Source organism: Cyrtonyx montezumae, unplaced genomic scaffold, assembly GCF_038088225.1.
Source record: "Cyrtonyx montezumae isolate F1298 unplaced genomic scaffold, pur_monq_1.0 scaffold_10, whole genome shotgun sequence".
NCBI classification, from domain to species: Eukaryota; Metazoa; Chordata; class Aves; order Galliformes; family Odontophoridae; genus Cyrtonyx; species Cyrtonyx montezumae.
Window position 1 is genome coordinate 29930919 of NW_027071826.1, and position 19276 is coordinate 29950194.

The window sequence follows — 19276 nt, forward strand, 5'->3', positions numbered from 1 at the left end:
CACTTCCTAGGTAGTGCTATTCAGTCCCAGCATTTGGATGGGGTCCTTACCAGTGCATCAAACTAGTCTCTGTTTAAAATGCATTTTGGATGCTTCTTCTGCATGACAATAAGCAGAGTGGCAATCTACTCCTTGTATAAGAATGGAGAATAGTGAATTCCAGCACTAATTTAATGCTGATTTTTTTTTTCATTTCTTTTTGCTTTTCAGTTTTTACTTTTGCATAGTAATTTAATAAATCATTTAAAACTTGCATAACAAAATATGACTGCACGTTGCCTTCCTCTGTGAAGGAGATGCTGACAGGACAACTCTGATATTTTGCTGTAGTCAGAAGGAACCATGTGACCTTTGGCATGTGACAGTGATACCTCCTTTCCTTCAGAAATAAGCAAAAGGACTTCTTTAAGCTGCTTCTAAGTTGCACATAAGAAACTGCAGGTCTAGGCTTTTTGTTTAATCAATCGCAGTTCATAGGTGGTAAATATGCCTAACTATAGTGGATAAAATCAAAGGCAGTGTCTGTTTATTAGAACAAATGTGTAGAAGTGGTGGTACTTGAATCTCATAAATCATAGCCAGTCTACACTGCCTTCTACATTGTCTCAGAGCAGCTTAACTGCTTATTTCTAATGAGACTTTTCATGGGAAGACAGATCATTCTTGCTGTAGCCGTGCCCCGTAGCACAAACTAGCAGAAAATATATTATTTTAAAATGCTGTGAAGTAACAGTGGAGTAGAGCAAAACTGGGAAGGAGGTAACACTGAGGAAGAAAGACCAGGAAAGTGTGGGAACTGCTGAAGACAATTAACTTTCTTTTCTCACCTGCTGCTCTCTCACCAACCTTGTTTTCCTCCACAGTAGCACCACTGTCTAATGCTCTCAGCCAGCAACGCAACCTGGCACTCTTTCGAGCATTTTGTGCCATGAAGTATGCTATCTATGCTCTCTGTGTGAACTCCCATAAGCATTCCAAGTGCAAAGATTGCATCCGCAGCCTTCTTTCTGATGCCTCTGAAGACACAGCTTCTGGAGAACCAGCAGGTGACTGACTTGCTTTCTCAGTTTCAGTAGCTTTTACTTCTGCATTTGCTGTGTGCATGCAGTGTGTGTTCAGTGTCCTATGGATGCTTTGCAAATGAGTATGATGGCATTTCTGAGAGGTCTTGTTACCTTTCGTAATGATGGATGTAGACAGAACAAGGATCTATCTTGTTCTAAAGCATTTAAGTTTATTAGATGAAAATACAGTGCAAAAAGAAAATTATAGATGTAAGATGTTTGTGGCAGGGATGCTTTTGTAAGAGCTCATAATTTCCCAGGAAGTTCCAGTTTCCCAAAAACTGGGGTTTTATTTCTTATGACCGAAATGTCCATAATCTGAGTTTGCACATCATCGCATGGGGTGGTGATTGGTGCTGCTCAGAGGAAAGAGGCAAATCAACATTTTACCTTGAGAAAGATAAACATATATGTACTTGATATGTGAAGGAATGATCTTCCCTGTGTTACTGGGGCAGTTGCTTTTGTGAGGATTTCCTTAGAGGGCAGACATGAGAGGAAAGAACTCTTGGCAAACGTTGTAAGTGTGCTTTATTTTTGTTTTCACATGTACAGATTGCTCTCCAGTCTTTTCTCAGTATCTTGTGAAGTGTCACCAGTTCTTAAGGAGTGTTCCTGTCCCTCTGCGCCTGGAGGTTCTGGAGAACATCTTCTCCTTGCTTTTTGTTTCCTACAGTGACCTCCACAGTGAGAATCTTTTACCTGAAGACTATGCAGAGGAGGATGATCTTGACAAAAAGAGTTCTGCTGTGAGTGTAGAAAGCAGCACCAGTCGGCGGTCCTCTGCCTCAGAAAGTCCACAGCACCTAATAAAGGCTGAAAAGAAATTAGCTGCTCGGACAGTCCACTCAGACACTCAAAGTCTTCCTGACTTGGAGCTGTGTGGTAAAAGCTGTGAATCCTCTAAGCTGAACTACCCAGATCTGAAACATTTCACCAGCAGCATCACTGGGTTCTTAGTGGATGATGTGGCCATGGATGCCTTCCTCACATTGCTGCTCAACCATCTTGAAGAAATTCAGAGTTCTCTCCCATGGGATTCCAGTAATGTTCTTCGTGAAGAGCTGGAGCTTGTTGAGTGCTTGAACCTTTCTGCAAGCAGAGATGGCTTTGGAAGTCGTGTGTTACAGTTCTCCAAATACCTTTCTGAAGCTCACTGGCGATATAAGGTAGTGATGAGCAACAGAAATGCAGGTAGGCTTTGTGTTTGGCCCTTCCTGGTGTATCAGTGCTGTTCTGTTACAGCTCTTCAGGTGGTGTCCTCAAGACTAAGTTCCCTGAGCATCTTGGTGAAGGAGAGTGCATTTTGGCAGATATTAGGAGAGACCTAGTTAGAGATCACCTGGTTCCTGTGCCACTCTCTAAAGAGGATGATCTATTTTAATCAGAAAGTTCAGGCTTCCATTTTATTTTTTTTCTCCCTCCTCTCTCCCTCTTCCTTCCCCTCTTTCCCCCTCCCCCCCCCCCCACCCATTGCTGTCAGATTTCTGCCTGTATCATAGTGTAGCTTATTGCATATCAGAGTCTGGGCAGTATGGACCTCCTGTGCTCCAAGTGCAGGAATGTGGTGGCTGGAGGGGAAGGGCAGTAATACTTTGGGAAACTGTTTAAAGTGCACAGGCACGAGTCTGTCAGTGATCTCAGTTGTGTGAGATTGTGTTCTATAATCACAGCTGTTTGATTGTAATTAAACCACCTCAGCCCTGTTGATAGCAGTTGCTTCACAACAGTGGTACTGAAGCAGGGCTCCCGATGCCTGCTAGCTGTTATTGTTCTCTTAGGGAAGGATATCCTCTTAGTGTATCCAGCATAGAGTTTCAGATGCATAACGCATGGATTTTTTTTTTTCCACAGAGATGAAAGCTGTTAAGGGCATCCCAGTGTATTTGTTGTGCTACTGCTTTGCTTTTTTGGGAGCAGCTTTCCCTGGAACAACTGCATTTGAATCCTAATAGCAAATCTAACTATCTCTTTTGCTATTTTAATTCTTATTCTTTTTGCCTTGTTTCTAGCTGCTTATGTGCATTGGACTATACCTATTTTTCTGTATAATTGCACTCACTTGGAATGTGTGGAAGGTACAGTACGTTCCAAGCAACGCTGAATGCATGTGTTTGGAAAAAAAATGTATGCATTTGTCAAATCAGATTAAAATTGCTTCAAGTTACTGACCTAAACCCTATAGCAGAAGAGCTTTTTAGCTGAGATCAACAATACTTCCTTTGTTTGGAGATCTGCCATTATAGCTGTACCTGTGTAGATGTGCTGATAGATTCCTCAAGGTAGACAGTAACTGTGTTTGTGGGCTGTCTAGCTTTTTGATAAATATTTGTCTAAATGTCTCCTTTTACAGAACATCAGCCTGCAGTTTCTCGGAGATACAGCTCTTTAGTTAGGTGCTCCAGCTTTAGGAAACGAGGTAGATCTCAAAGGTACAAAACAGGTGAGTTGAAGAAATGACTTGGAGAGAAAACACTCAAACACTCTGTTGTGCTGAGCTCACAGCTGAATAGAAATAGATTTAAAATTAAACTAAATTTATTTTTTCAACTAGTTTGAAGTGTCTTAATTCAGTTCCACTTGGATTGAGATTGCTTCCCTAAGCTCACCTGCACAAATAAAAGATAACTTATTTACTTTCTTAGCTGAATTTAAAATTCTTTAATATGTATTCTGAGTATATGACTTCTTTCCTCCTCTAAGAATTCTTTCTTTCCTCCACTACGTCCAATGGCTGCTCTGTTTTCATTCATATAACATTAGTATTTAGGGTATAAATTCACAGCTAACTTTGTGACTGAAATTGACTGCTGGAAAAAAACTTTTCTATTTAGCCCTTAAAAGGTAAGCCTGGTTTTGGGGTCAGCTTTAAAACATGACTGGTAATTTATCACTCATGGGCCACACCAGCTTACAGTCTCTTGCCTAGCATTTACTTTTCATCAGCAGTTTTTTACATTTGCTGTGAGTGTCAGAGATATCCCATTTGTGAAATAATTTGCGGTTGCCTGCCTGTTATCTGCACTAAATTCTAATTATCTTGTCTAGAAAGTGCACATTTCACATGCTTGTTTTGATTTGTCTTTATTGTAGATGGGAAAGAGGAAACTTCCAGTCCATCATGGGAAAGTACAAGTAGTGAGCTAAGTGCCAGTACCTCAGGTATTAAGCCACATAAATGGTATTCCTTTGTTTTGTCAGTGTGCCATGATGAACTTGTATGACTGATTAATATAAATTACTGTTCTATACAGGACAGAATTAGAACTGTTCAATTTCAGAATTTCCATTTTTGGCTGACTTCTTTTTTTTCTAGATATTTTTGCCTTGCAGGAAACTGTATTCTGACCAAACAGTGAAATCTTAGGAGAACTTTAAAGTGCTTATGTTGTCCTCTTTACTTTAAAATTTCCATGCAATTCTGCTCCGGTGGTTTTGTTTTAAATAAGTGTAGTGCTGGTAGCTGATTGCTAACTAGTGATTTTTTTTTTCTATAATGGTGTTTGGATTCGTTCTCTTGTCTTGCAGAAGGAAGTACCAGTAATGTGTCTGGCTCAAGTGATCCGGAAAGTAGAGCAAGGTCACAGCTGCAAAACCCCCTAATACCTATGATGCTTTCCCCACCAGAATCACTGTTAGTTTCTTGTGTTTTGAGAGGAAATTTCATGGAAGCCCATCAGGTAAACAAGTTGCATGTACCTTGTACAATTTAGAAACTAGTTTGGAATTGGCATTTGTGGTTATGGTGGCTGATGAAGTTCCTGCTCCTCCTGCGTTAGCAAAGATGGGCTGAAGCATCTGCATTCCAAGTGAAAGGGGCACTGCAGAAGTAGATGCAAGCAAAATGAGCAACAGTATTCCAAATACAAGGATGCATGTTTTTTTATACCCTGCTGTATAAAAACACCTCTTCTACGGCTGATTTCTTAAAGCATGACAGTGTTTGATCAGAGCTGGCCAAGCTTAGTGTTCCAGCGAAATGGAAAAAGTCAAGAGGTTGTGTGAGGCCAAATGAGGAAGGAACATTTGAACTGCTTGCTTTAGTCATGATTTTGATTCACTGGACTATCTATTTCTTTTAAACTGAAGTTATATTCCATACCTAAATTGGAGCCAGAGTGCTAATGAATTTGTCAGGTGTTATGTTTTGAGGCTAAAACTCGGAGTACTGAGAATGGAGAGACTTGAAACTAACAACCTACTCCTATAGTTGTTGTTGCTTTTCTTTTTTGTTTTTTTCCCTCGAGGCTAGTTTTCAGTGTGTGACTTTTGGACTGATGCTCTGAAAAATATTTTGAGGTGCATCAGCAATTAGATCATCTGCATAAAGCAGGGAACTTGCTGAGTTTCAAATAACAATATTTGAAGCAGTTAATATGGTTGTTGCACTAGCAGCAAGCTGCTGCTCTACTCATTAGTTCTGTTTGATGTCAAGCATGCCACTTCATCTTTTCCATAACTAAAGGGCCAAGAAATGTTTTTGTTTTGCTACTCTGAATGTCAGTATTGCAGACGGTAAAGAATTGAAGCTTGGTTTGCATTCTGTTGTTGGTTTGCTAAGAGGTTCCTGCACATCCACGCTTATCTACCGTCTCTAAATCTCTAGAAGGTATTCCCTGCTGAATAAGAGTTTAAATAGCTTAGTTTGGAGGTCTGACTTGCTATGTAACAATCCTTGCTACTTAGTAAACTGAAGTCAGGAAAAATTAATTTTGAAAGATGTGATTATAAGAATTAATTCAACCCTAGACTTACTGCAAATAGTAGTTGTACTTTGTTTTTTAAAAAAAAAAATAGTAAGTCTGAAAATGTCTTTAAGGCTGTTTTCCAGACACTTTAAACTTGGAGGAGGAAAATAAAAAATATTTTTTTCCTGCTGAGTGCATGTTTTTCAACTGAAGTACCAGTTTTATTTTATTCCCTCAACTCCTTTAAAAAAACTCAGCAGTTCTTTGACCCTTGAAAACGCCTTTGATGTGTTCTGTAATAGCATTTATTGTTATTTGTGAAAGGTGGCTTTGATGTTCGATCTGGATACTTCACCTTGCTATGGAGAGTTGGTTTTCATGGAGCGCTACCAAGAGGCGGTGCGAGAAATGGCCCGAGTGGAGCACAATATTGAGAATCAAGTGTCAGATGGTACTGGAGGTATCAGGAGGTCCAGCAGTGGCCGTTCAACATTGCAAGCTATTGGGAATGCAGCAGCAGCTGGTAAGGACTGCAGCTTTTTTCTTTTGGTTGTTGTTTGTTTTTTGAGTATGTAGATAAGATGAGGGAGGAACGGAAAACAAGAAAGCAATTTGAGTGTCTCAGAATCATAGAATCACCAAGGTTGGAAAAAAACCTACGAGATCATCCAGTCCAACCATCTGCCTATCACCAATCATTTTCTCTAAACCATGTTCCTCAATGCAATGTCTAAACGTTCCTTAAATACCTTCAGTGTTGTTGACTCTATCACCTCTCTGGGCAGCCCATTCTAGCAACTCTCCACTCTTTCAGAGAAGTATTTCCTGGCATCCTGTATCTCCCCTGGTGTAACTTGAAGCCATTCCCTCTCATTCTATCACTAGTTACAAGAGTGAAGAGGCCAACCCCCATCTCACTGGAAATTATAGGTTATAATTATAGAGAGCAATAAAGGCTCCCCACAGCCTCCTCTTCTCCAGACTGAGTACTATCATAATCAGTGTAATAATTGTTCAGAAGGGTAGGTATCTCTTCTTTGTCAATAGGAAATCCAGGATGCTGAAACTTACTGTTGATGCTCTGTTAGTTTTATCGATTCCCCAGTAAAAATTCTGCAAGGCATGTCATCAATTGAATTGCTGTGATGAAAGATTGGAAAATAATTATCCTTGCCAGGATCTGAGATTAAAATCCTGTTTAATTAGTGATTGTGTGTTTTCCTGGCTTATCTAGGTATGGTGTTTTATTCCATCTCGGATGTTACTGATAAATTGCTTGCAACTTCTGGAAGTCTTGCCCCTACTCTCCAAGAAAACTTCTGGATCAGCAACATCCAGCTGGAGCACACAGATCCTCTCTGGGAAGTCCTTGAGGACCTCAGTCCCTCAGCAATGGCAGCGTTTGACCTAGCTTGTACTCAGTGCCATCTTTGGAAGACCTGCAAACAGCTTTTGGAAACAGCAGAAAGAAAACTGTACAACAGCCTTGAAACTCGGGGTAGGCTTTTGACTTCTGTGGAAAACACCTCTATATGAGGTGATGTTTGTGCTAACACCAGTGTTGTAGTAACATAAACAATACAAAATTAGGTTTCGTTTTCTCTGTTTCTTCATTCCTAACTTTTCTTTTGCTCTGTTTGTCCAATGACTGCTCCAGGTCACCGACCTGATTTTGTTGTACTGCGTTCTGAAAGTATAAAGGGTTTCCCAGCGTTTCTTCAGCAAATAAGTAAAATTCTCAATTATTCCTGCGCATCGCAAGGGCAGTCCAAATCAGGTAGTATACTTTGATACAATTTTGTGTTGGAGTTCTGCTTTCAGATTTCAGATTCTTACCTTTTATTGCAATGAGAAAGTAAGAAATTTTTAATTTCTTAGTTTAGTACTTCAAACAAAAAAGGAGTGGAAGAACAAAAAAAAAAAACCCATTCAAACTCAATTCTGAATGAATGGAGTCACTCTGAATTTGGCAAACTAGTGGTATTCTAATGGGGCTTGGGTTCTATGGGAATTTTTGTGCAACAGTATTTCCATGTTTGTTATAGTTGGTGTTTCTTTTTCCTTGTAGAGCTCTCAGAAGAGAAAATAAGCAGTTATTTTCGATGCAGTATTGTAGACCTTCTGCAAGCATGCTATCCTGCTTTGACTGAAGAAAGTATTACTAATGAGATTATTTTATCACAGAATTTGGATCAAATCCTGAGAGCACTGACACAAGTTGAACGTTCTGTAGGTGAGCTGTTTTTGTGGTCACGAGGACTGACAGATGCATCTAGACGGTTATTGAGTCCTGAAAACTATCAGTCTAACTAATGCTTTTTGATGTGTGCATGAACAGCTAGGTTGCTCTGAAAATAATGCCTCCTTTTTATTTTCCTGGAAAAAGCAACAGGTGCAAAGAGTACAGTAACACTATTTCACAGAGTGAATTCTCGGCTATGAAAATGTCTTTTTCAGCATAGCTACTACCATTAGCTATGGTTTTTCTCCGGTAATAATCAAGAGCCCCTTGCCATGCTTCTAAAAATCTGTACCAGCAGAGGTGACCGCTGTTACCACTGCTGAAACACACCACCCACCACTCCACTGTGCTCACATTCACCATCTGATCTCCATAAGCATTCAGCGAGCGTTGATGTCAGTGCATGTCATTTTTTTCTGCTTGGATGAATTCATTGACTCACCTTTGCTTCATATGCATTTCCATGTCAGACTGCCCCTCTGCTGCCATCAAAATTAATATTGGTGGGAAGGTTCAACCTCTACTGCAATACCACCAGTGTGCATTTCTGATACTGTGGGCCAACATAGTAAAATAGGAGGCATTACTTCTTGGGCAGCCCTTATTTATGTTTGTAAAATTATAAGTGCAAAATGTAAAATTTGTCTTTAATTCTTGCAATCCAAGCATTTGTTTTATGAACTAAAATTGTGAACTTGCTAGAGAAGAATGGAAAATGTAAATTTGAGGTGGTATTTTTCTTGCCCTTTCTGGCATTTAGTGCTTGCTTAGTCTTGGATCTGTGGTTTTTTTGTTTTTTTTTTCTTTTCCTTAAACCAGACTCTAAAGGGAGCCTGCTTGGTGCCTTGGTGGAACAGGCCTCTCTGAAACCTGTGGAACTGGAGAAACACCTTGTTTGGAATCAAACACAGCTCTTACTGAGAACTCTTGATCAACATTTCCAAATCTTGCCAGAGAGTAACGTGAACACAAACTTTGTGAAGATCTTCTTTGACTATGTTACTACACTGGCTGCTGTTGTGTTACGAAGTCTGAATACAGAGCTAGGTAAGGTGTTTCTACTGAAAGACTGAGTACAGGTGAAATAGCTTGGCTGTGTAGTTTACCTGACTCTAAGAGCTAATATATAAAATATCTCTTTCCTAAAGATGCTTAGAATCTATACTTAGGTCTTTTGATTTCTACTTAATATTATACTACTTTTTTATTTCTTAATACCTATGCCACCTACAGCTAATGTAAAAGTAGCTGGTGGCAGTGGACAAATCAAATAATATTAACTGCTGACCCAGATTCTGCACTTTGAATGAAACAAATGACTACTGCCCTATCAAGATTGCTGCCTCACAAGGAAAGAATGATTTTTGTATCCTCTAGGTTGGTGTGTTGTGTACTTGCTGGCTCTCATTGCAGTAACCACTGCTTGCTGCCCTATGGGGATAGAAAGAGAATGTGCAGACAGCTGCACAGAGGTAACCAGGCAGAATTCTTCTTGCAGAATCAGTTGATAGTGGTAAATGAAAAGAAATGCATCATCAGCATATAAAGCTGTTGGAAGAACAGAACTGTTCACTGACAGGGGACAAATACTGTTTTGTTTTTAACACTGGCTCTAATTGAGCTGCGCTAATGTGAAATAGCACAGTATTGCTTTCTGAGAATACTTTTCTACTAGGATAAATGTAGAGGGCAGAGGTCCATTTCCAGACATGCTGATTCAGCTGAGGCCACTGCCATATCACCTGTAGCCTCTATATGGACATGATTAGTCCTTATGGACTAACTGACAAGGCCAAATGATGTGTGTTATTTAAAGGCTGGGTGAGTTTCTGGGGAAATTTTTTGTAGTGAAAGATGAACAGAAATGGTAAACTTGTATGCTGAGTCACTGTAAACAGACTCTTCTATCTTAGTATGCAGGTGTTCCAGCAATACTAGCTGGAGTTTCACTCCTTCTGTAAAAGCAGCTGTATTTCTGTAAATTTCCTACCACCTTTACTCCCTTTTACTTGAACAAGACATGAGCTTACTACTAATCTGTATCCAGACTCCTCAAACCAATACTGCATATTTCTGTCTCACTGCATACTTGAACCAAAATACATCTTTGTAGTCAAGTTGAAAAACTGTTGGAACATAGATAATATTTGAAAACAGAAGATGCTCCACACTGCCAGTTCTAGTAACTGATCTGATTATCTGACTGTAAAAATGTGAGCCAGTGGTGCCAGGATTGTGAGAGGCATTTTAGTCACAAATGCCTTGCAGTTTACCTCACTAATGTGAATGTGGACCTTTGTAAACTTAGTAGAAGAGATTTCAGACTCAGGCTGTTAAAATTTGTGTTCCTAATTCAAGACTTGATTGTTCTGTAAAGCTAATGTATATTGTAATAAATGTTCTATATTGCTCTGATTTTATTTTTATTTTTTTAAAGACTTATCTGCAGAAGTGAAAGTGGGGAATCCTTTCATATTGTTACAGCAGAGTCCATCTCAGCTACTTTCTCAACTCCTGTTTGAAAGACGGGTTCAACCTGACAGGTTAGTGCTTTTCAGATATACTTCTGTAGGTTACTTTGATGCTTGTGATTTTGGACCTTCACCAAGTTTGAAGTTCTCTCTGTCTGCTTAGCACAGGCAGTACAGCCTCCCTTTGCTATCTCCCACTCACAAATTACAGACCAACACTTGCAGCATGTACCTAGTCAGTAGATTTTCTGCCATCATAAAAGTTTTTGCTGGGGGGGCTAGAGCTCCATATTTTGGACAATTGCTGCCTGTTCAGATAAGGCAGTGCCTTTATATAGAATTTTTTAATTGAATGTATGACTGTTCGGAACACTGGACTTCCACCTTAATTGTGTAGTGCAAAATAAAAGATACCAGTGAGACTTAAGAAGCACTAATAACAAAATGTTTTAGTATGTTGCACTTAGGTAGAAGTCAGTGCTTGAGTATGAAGTTTGATTTCTTTCAAGGAATGGCTGCTTAAGCTGAGTTATCAATGTTGTGCTGTATGAGTTTTTGCATATTATATAGATAGATATGTGCTCTTGCCATAGAAAAAGCATCAAGGACTTGTTTGCAAAACATTTGGAAGATATATGAAAATCTGTAATTGTAAAGCACTGTTTATATGTGTTGGGTAAGCTGGTTGTTTTCAATCCTGCAGGCTTTCTATGCTCTTGGCTAGAGAAGAGTTGAGCTTGAATGTGCAGCAAGTTATTGTTAACTGTTGCTGTGAAAGGCTGTCCTTGTGCAATTCAAGGCAAAAGAGCCAGGCAAAATGCCTTCTGACAAACATCAGCAACCTGGCACACCAGTATGCAAGCTGCTGCCTGCCAGATGTTGAAATACCTTTCTCCAGCTGTATAGTGGCCTCTGAGGATGTCTATGCTCAGGCCTCATCCTCCGTGGCTAACTTGAGCCCGAACGCACTCACTGCCTCCTGCCTGGATTTCCTGAAGTCTCAGTCAAAGCTAACAGCCACAGTGGCATGTCTAAGTGCTTCTAATATACAGAAAATTCCCAAATCAAGTTTATCCTGGATGGAATTCTGGGACAAAAGGGAATTGCCATTAGGTTTGGAACAGATTTCCAGGGAATGTGAAGCATTGCTGAAGGAGTTCCCAGTACTGGAAAGATTTCTGCTTTCTATGTTTGAGCCTCTTCAGAATCAACAGGAGGAAGGTGGCAGTTTGGCTGGTGTCTTGTCTGGCAAGACATACATACCTTTGGTTCTCCTAGGATTGCATTCCTCCACAGCTGTTAAGGTATTAATGGAAGTCTTTGAACAAGCACTTGCTGCAAAGGATTGGGCTAGAGCTCTGAAGGTCTTGGATCTGTATAGTCAGGATGTGGAGGAGCTGGTCAGTGTGAAGGATGCTGTGCTGAGCTGTGCAGCTGCTGAAGGTAAGAAGGATTCCTTTGGATTGCTCTTCCTCCCTCTTTTTCTTTTATGAAGAATAAATCCTGAAACAGGAGGTAGAAATGGAAGTAGTACTCCTTGAGCAAATCCAAAAACAGAAGCAGACCTCTTCCTTCATTCTAAATTTGCAATCTCTGTTGGTGTAGTTTGTCTTGCAAATTTGCAAATCTTGATGATAAACTTAACCAAAAGCAATTTAGTACAAGAGAACTGAAAAGTGTCTCAAGCATAACTTGCATGTGAAGACCTGAATATGTCAGGAGGTGCTAATTATAGTACTACTCTTAACAGATCATCTCTTATAGCAGTGTAATTGTCACACATGGAAGATAAAACTTGTGAAAGGAAAGGTCTTTTGGGAGTCTAAGGATAGTAAATGTGCTATGTTGTCTTGGGTTGCTTCATGAGAATCTGACACTTAGCATCAGTCTAGTATTGGTTATTCAGCTGTTCACTGCTTCTTTTGGTGATGCCATCCAGTGCAGATAAGGATGCTTTTGTTTCTTTTATCTCTGCCGGATTACACGAACTGAGCTTTAAAGTGGTGATTTGTTTTCTTTGCAGGTAAGGATGGCTGGCAGTACTTATTCCCAGTAAAAAATGCAACGCTGAGAAGTGTGCTGGCTCTGCGCTGTCTAGACAAATGGCCACTTGATGCCTGTTTGGAAATTCTAATTTACTGTATTTCTGAATTGGACATAACTGACGAACTGAAAGCAAATCTGCAGAGCAGGAAGAAAGAACTTCAGGTTTATCAAAAGGTACGAAGCCATTCCTTAAGTAGCCAGTTTCTTTAAGAAACAGGCAGTAGGGAAAAAATATACTTGCCCTTTTAGTAAAAAAAAAAAAGAAAAAAAAAAAAGCTTTGGCCATCTGTTTACGATCTATTTTGATGATGATGGTTTTTCAAGTCTTTCATTCAAAACAGATCATGTGTTTTCAGTACTATAATATTCAGCTAAAATGTCTGCCATCTTTCATAACTTCTCCATTCTCCTATCATACTTCAAGTCTTCAAATTGTATTATGTATTATTTTTGCATGAAGCCACTTAATTTTTTAGCAGTTTTTGTTTTTTCCATTCTGTGCCACTGTGAGGACCTTTAGAAGCTTTCCATGGAAAGTCATGATTTTTATTTGCTTGAGAGATGTAGATATGTGTAGTGTACAGAACTGCTGGTCCAGTGAACGTGCTTGTATTGCAGGTAGCTTTTGTAACTGCAAGATAGTTTAGATACCCAAGTGAAGTTAGACTAGCTGCCTTGCAGTTCAGCACAAACTGAAAAGGTAGATGGAACATAAGGGGAGTCATAAATCCCTGCTGAGCTCTGGATGGTGGTAATTCTGCTAGCAGTTAGTTTGGCTTTCTCACTGTTAGCACCAGCAGTATACACATACTTTTTCACCTGTGGTTATTGCCATGTAGTTTTTTAGAAACTTTCCCTTACAAACCTGCTTTGCAGAGGCATTGGGAGGTAAATACTTCAGAAAATCAGTGTTTTTTGAGGTGGAAGTGCAATTACATCATCCCTATAAAAGCCCTAGATAGGTGTCTCATTTTTAACTTTGTTTGTACAAAGTAAAACGTGATATGAGCCACTCAGCTGTTTATCTAGACTGGATGATTGTTGTGGATAGAACTTTTAAAATGTTTGCTACAATAATTTCAAACTTTTTCAGATTTTGAATTTGCAGAATGAACCACTGTGGAGTGACTGGCAGGATCTGAAAAAAGCCTGCACTGATGATCCCCAGGCCATCATGAATATCATTCTGAAAGCAAAGGTTAGGCATCAACAGAATTCATGTGACTAGTTAGGACACATTAGACTTTGGATAAGTTTGTTTAACTAGCATTTTAAAACACAATCAGCGGAAAGTACCTCAGGAAGGATTTCTTTTCTCAATTCTTTGTTACAGAAACAAATTCAAATCTGTACTTGATTTTCAAGATTTATATGCAGTTAATAATCCCTTGACTCTTAATCTGAGACACCTGTTCTTTTCTGTTAAAATTTTGAAGATTTTAATCGTAAGACTTTTGGTGTAATACTAGCTTGATTATTGTGTAAGCACCAATACTGGTTAGCTTGAAAAGTGTCTCCTTAGAAAACCAGTTTGCTTACTCTGTGATGGGAAGGCATTTTCTGTGGATTCTGACTAGCAAATTGAGTCATGTTTTTCCCTTGTCATTTTAATTTGTGTTTGCACGAGAGAAAGGAGTCTGAGCTAAAGAATTTCTTGAAGCTGATCAGATCTTTGGGGGAGCTGCTGTATTGGACAGAAGAGGTTTGGTTTTTTTTAGTTGCTTAGTTGCTTTTGTTTGTGTTGTTCTTTAGGATTATGAGTTGTGTGAGGAGTGGGGACGCTTGTATCCTGTCCCAAGAGAAGACTTGATCAGTCTTCGCCGTGATCACCTTCTCCACTTACTGGAGACAGGAAACATGGAGAAAGCTTCACAGGTAACAGCAGGACTCTCTCAGCCTTATGTTTCAAGGTCAAATAAGTTGAGAATACAATATCCAGACTGTTGACTAGCTTTTTTGCTTAGATATTCATCCAAAGTCCTGTTTTCAACGTGGTCTGCTTTTTGTGAAAATCTAGCTTTGCTAGATTTTAATTATTGGACCTAGAATTTTCAGTGTGTTCAGAGCTATTTTAATTAAATGGAAATACAGGGCCTCTTTTACTTGATAAATCATAATGAAGTAAAGTAGGCAGTAAGTAGTCTATAAGTGGATGACCTGAATCATCATTATATGTATAAGACACTTGTGGAGGTTAATTTGCTTGCTGGATTCTTAATATGGCAGCAGTCTGTTATTCACTGACTTGTATAAAAAAAATCTTCTCCAGGTTCATAGTAGGGATTTATTGTGGGTTCATAGTAGGGATTTATTGTGTTTTGTATGTTTCTAGCTGTTACAAAGAATAGAAGATCCTGGTATTTGCCTTGCCATCAGTGAACAGTCCCTTGACCAGCATCCTAGCTTGGCAGCATCTCACTTCTTAGCTGATTACCTCACAACCCACTTCTACAGGAATCTGACAACAGCACGCCGTAATGAAATCCAAGCACTTTACATGGGTTCAAAAGTGAGTAAAACTTCTGTGTTGTAGGATTAACAGCAATGTATAGAAGTATCTGCTTCTAGATTTTTTTTCAGAGAAATCTCACCCTATCAGGCTCAAGATTCCAAGTCTTTCCTTGGATTCTAAGGTTAGAGATGGCCTAAAACTTTTTTCATTTCTTGTAGTTCTTGTATTCTGAGATGGTTTAAAAGGGCATTCATTTGTCTGAGCTGTGAGAGGAGGTAGGTACTATGCAGGCTAAAAGAAAGGGAAAAAAACAACCAAGATTCTTGTCAGGACAGTTGCTAAGTTTGTCTTAGCAAAAAAGGAAATATTTTCAGCTTAGTCTCTGAAGTGTCAGAAATGCCATGCTTTCTTCCTGTGTGTAGTAATATATAGGTTGCATTAGAAATATGGTCACTTGTATAGTGGTCTCCAATACTTCCACAGTGTGTTTCTTCCAGATATGCTTTCCAAAGGCAGTATCACTCAATTACTCCTGTTTCTGTATGACTATTAGCTCTTAAAGGTTCTGTGCTCGTCCTGGAAACGAAAATGTTAACCAGTAGATTACCTTAATAAAATGTAGCATATCAGAAGAAAATGCAGATCATTCTGCAATATGCTCTTTTCTGTAGGACTACTTATGGCAGCTTACTCCCATGCTTTGCACAATGGTATCAAACTTTGTTTCTTTATTTTTGAAGCATGATTGAACTTGTAAAGAGTTCATATTAACTAGTCTTCTTTAGAGGAAACTGCTCATATTCTCATCTTTTCTCTATCTCATTCCTTCTGAAAGGATGGAAGAATAAGGATAGGGCTAATGTTTTGGGGTTTTTTAATAGTCGTATTTTAATAGGAGAATATACTCTACCCCACTACAACATGTCAATAAATGCTTTCCTGTTTTCAGCTTCCTCTGAAGTGAGACAGTGTTTGATGGAATCTGAAAGCAGAAGCTAAATAAGCTGCTAATTCTGTCACAGAGCTATAAATAGGCCCATTAAGTCCCATCTCCATTTTTTGGGTTCTGTATGTTTTTTTCCTCATCTAAGCTGCTTGGTTAGTTTCTTGTATTTCGTCTCACACAAAATCAAATTTGGAGGCATATCACTTTTTTTTTCTCCTATTTCCCAGGTATTGCTGACTCTACCTGAACTCTCCCGTGTTAACTACTTCCACCTCTCCTCCAGGCCACTGCTTATGGTGGAACAGCTACTCATGAATATGAAAGTGGACTGGGTATCTGTGGCTGTGCAGACACTACACCAGCTCTTAGGTGGACAGGAAGTTGGCTTTGCTGTAGAAGATATTGACAATTTGCTCTCAAAGTATGCAGAGAAAGCCCTTGACTTCCCCTTTTCATTGAAAGAAAGGAGATCAGGTGACTGTCCTTTGAGTATGCTATTTTATTTTTGAGAAAGGGTGAATTTTCACCTGGAATTGTTTTTTCCAGTTGTGCCATAACACTTTTAGATGCTTCAGTCTCCTTCTTGCCCAGAATATGTTCCTGAAGTGCGTGCATTTCTTGTAAGCGTATGTTCTTGTCATGGAGCCAGGGGTTTCAAAACTTTCTCAGTTTTTTCTGCTGCTCTGTTCATTTTTTCTTTTGTTTAATGTTCCTGGCATAGCTTTCTTTTCTAGTGTATTGACCAGTTCTTATCCATGTTGTCTTCAGGTCAGCTTTTGCTTCTGCATTTGAGGGTTTTGTAACTGGAACAGCAGAGGGTGCTGCAGATCCAAGTCCAGTGGTTTCAGTGCATAAAAAATGCATTATGTGTATACTTCTTTTTATTTCTCTTCCTGTTCCTACATGTTTCTTCCTGTACCTGTGTGGTACCATCTTGCTTTATGCCACTTTCAAAATGCTGATATCAAGGTATCAGACTTCTTCATGTGAAATGACCTTTAAAAGTTGCACGTGTCTTCCTTCTGCTGCAATGTGAAACACTTAATATTTGACATGAGTATCTCATGTCAGCTGATTGTTATCACAACTGATACTTTCTCTCTGCTGAATTATTCCTGAGCCTGTCAGTAGTCCATTGCTTTAGGGGTCCCTTTCTGTGTTTTATATAGTTCTGCTGTGGGTTAATTTTCTTGAAAGGTAATAGTGTGTAATTACATAGCTAACCTTGTTTGTACTAGCTTTGTTACATATTCCTATGAGTGATTTCTTGTAATCTTTGTAAAAACAGGTTTATTACCAATATTGTTCTGCTTTTTATTTTTTCCTGTCCTAGATTCTGTGATACGTATTCAAGAAAGTCTCTGTCAAGTACTGGAGGGTGAACCAGGGTCTAAATCAGGATCGTCAGAACTATCTCTTGCCAGCTTTACTGGTAAGGTTTCAATGCCACTTCTTTTTGTGTGCTCTCTGGAGCACAAAGAAAGGCAGAGTTTTTCTACAAGTCCTTCATTATAGTATTTCCCATAAGAAAAACAGTACACCTTCTTATTGTCTGAGGGGGGTATACTCACAGTCTTGAGAAGGTAGAGAATGTAGTAGAACAATGGAAACAATGTACTTTAAGCCAGAAGAACTGAAGAACATGTTCATTAAAAGCAACTACAAATTCTATAGTTTCCATTCTGCATTTAATGCTACAGATGCACAGAGTATGTGTTGTAAGAGATGCAAGGCCAGTACTCTCAGGAAATGACTAACAGGGGGTATGTCCAGATAATGACTAAGGGGTATCCTCAGACTGATGATTCTCAGCAAGTGATGGGTCTAAACTAGAGCTTGGCAGTGATATCATGGTCTCCAGTTCAGAATTTCTGGTCCTGTATCCTGAACTGGAAATTCTGTCATTTGAATACGTAAGATAACAGCAACATCTTGGATTTATCTGTGCAGCACTTGAGTTTCTCAACTTATAGTATCATTACATTGATGGAAAATCGGATTGTGTTGTCCCCTTATGTTTGTTGGTAATTCAGGTTCTACCTGCATGAATTAGATTTATTGGAATATAGAGTTCCTTTTTCAGTTTAGTATCCAGGTATGTGGCATAGAACTGTTGAAGATTTTAGTTAGCCTGAAGTGTAACTGGATTGCATCACACAAACTAAAAGTCTTTCTACTACTATACACTGGATTAAATGAATACTTCTTTGGCAATGTCAAGGATGCTGAAGGCCAAGGATTAAAATTGTGGCCTCTTTGAATTGATTTGCCAACGGTAGATGGTAAAGCAAACCAGATCAGGGAGGTATATAGTATGGCTTGCTATGTCATGCTTGTCATAATAGAAGTCTTAAGTTTTCAGGAATGTCAACCCTGGATATCCTTAAGATTGTATTTTATGCTGTACTACTTAGCTGGTATACCTATACCTGCCTGTGTTGTTTTATTTCATTCCACCTCCAAGTCTCTGTTTATGATATAAAAATAGATGCTGAGAAGTTGTCTTAGACTTTAATTGTTGCTGTAAAGGTCTATTAGTAACTGAGCAGTCTTGCTCATTAGTGTCAAAGTATTAGAAGCTTACAGTTTTAGCTTAAAAGCATTGAGGTTCCTTCCACTATGTTGGTCGGCCATGCCTTGTTGAAGAATAGCAGTAGTCTTGTTGCAAGTTTCAGTAAGTCTATAGTGTTTTCTGGTATTCAGGACTCCATTAAACAGTTTAAATTCCCTTCCATGTTTGTCTTACCCTGGCTTCTTTTAAGGTGTCACCATGTCTGCAAGTCCCAGAGGAAGTCTGCAGCAGAATTTTTCTCAGGAATTTGTGCCACCTGAGAAACCACCTCCAAAGCAACAGTGGATACCTGATGACACTGAAACAATATGTATGGTGTGCAAAACTGAGCGCTTTACTATGGTAAGGAGCAAAAATTAGGTTCTTAGAGTCACGACTTCTGAATGGGAATTGTTGCTCATTGTGTGCTTCTTTTTGCTCAGTGTACTTAAGCAACTACATTGGTGCTCTGAGGGAGAAGGTTAATTAGAGTTTTGAAAATGTGCTGACAGTCTGTTATATTGGCTAGAAACAGCAGAATTTATTCAAAGTGTCTGTTGTTTTTGGATCTGGAAGTAAGGTTATGTCAGAACCTTAGGTGACCAGGTGATCAAAGCTGAGACAACATCAGCAGTAGGTAGTCCAAAGTGCTGAAGCAAGTATATTAAGCCCCCAGTTGTTCTGTGTGTTTTTTATTTTTTCCTCCCCTCCCTTCTTCCCTTGCCATAGCCTCCCTGGTGGGGAATTCTGTCAATGAGAATAGGTCACTTTATAGTTCTGAAAAGCCTTGTTACGTGTGCTGTTTCCTCTTGTCAA

General features: G+C 39.2%; 1 protein-coding gene across 4 annotated transcripts in view; it reads left to right on the plus strand.

Moving 5' to 3' along the window:
- The window catches only part of ZFYVE26 (zinc finger FYVE-type containing 26), a 41448-nt gene that overhangs the window by 8091 nt on the left and 14081 nt on the right, over positions 1–19276 (plus strand). For 3 of the 4 annotated variants that reach the window (XM_065754417.1, XM_065754435.1, XM_065754442.1), the window contains 19 exons: positions 864–1046; positions 1620–2258; positions 3418–3507; positions 4158–4226; positions 4593–4744; positions 6077–6275; positions 6987–7250; positions 7410–7529; positions 7821–7985; positions 8814–9041; positions 10432–10537; positions 11169–11908; positions 12489–12685; positions 13605–13709; positions 14264–14386; positions 14844–15020; positions 16137–16383; positions 17243–17341; positions 18672–18823. In XM_065754417.1, coding sequence (XP_065610489.1) covers positions 864–1046; positions 1620–2258; positions 3418–3507; positions 4158–4226; positions 4593–4744; positions 6077–6275; positions 6987–7250; positions 7410–7529; positions 7821–7985; positions 8814–9041; positions 10432–10537; positions 11169–11908; positions 12489–12685; positions 13605–13709; positions 14264–14386; positions 14844–15020; positions 16137–16383; positions 17243–17341; positions 18672–18823 — 4055 coding nt within the window. The remainder of the gene's footprint in view (positions 1–863; positions 1047–1619; positions 2259–3417; positions 3508–4157; positions 4227–4592; positions 4745–6076; positions 6276–6986; positions 7251–7409; positions 7530–7820; positions 7986–8813; positions 9042–10431; positions 10538–11168; positions 11909–12488; positions 12686–13604; positions 13710–14263; positions 14387–14843; positions 15021–16136; positions 16384–17242; positions 17342–18671; positions 18824–19276) is intronic. The other variant, XM_065754427.1, reaches the window with a different exon arrangement.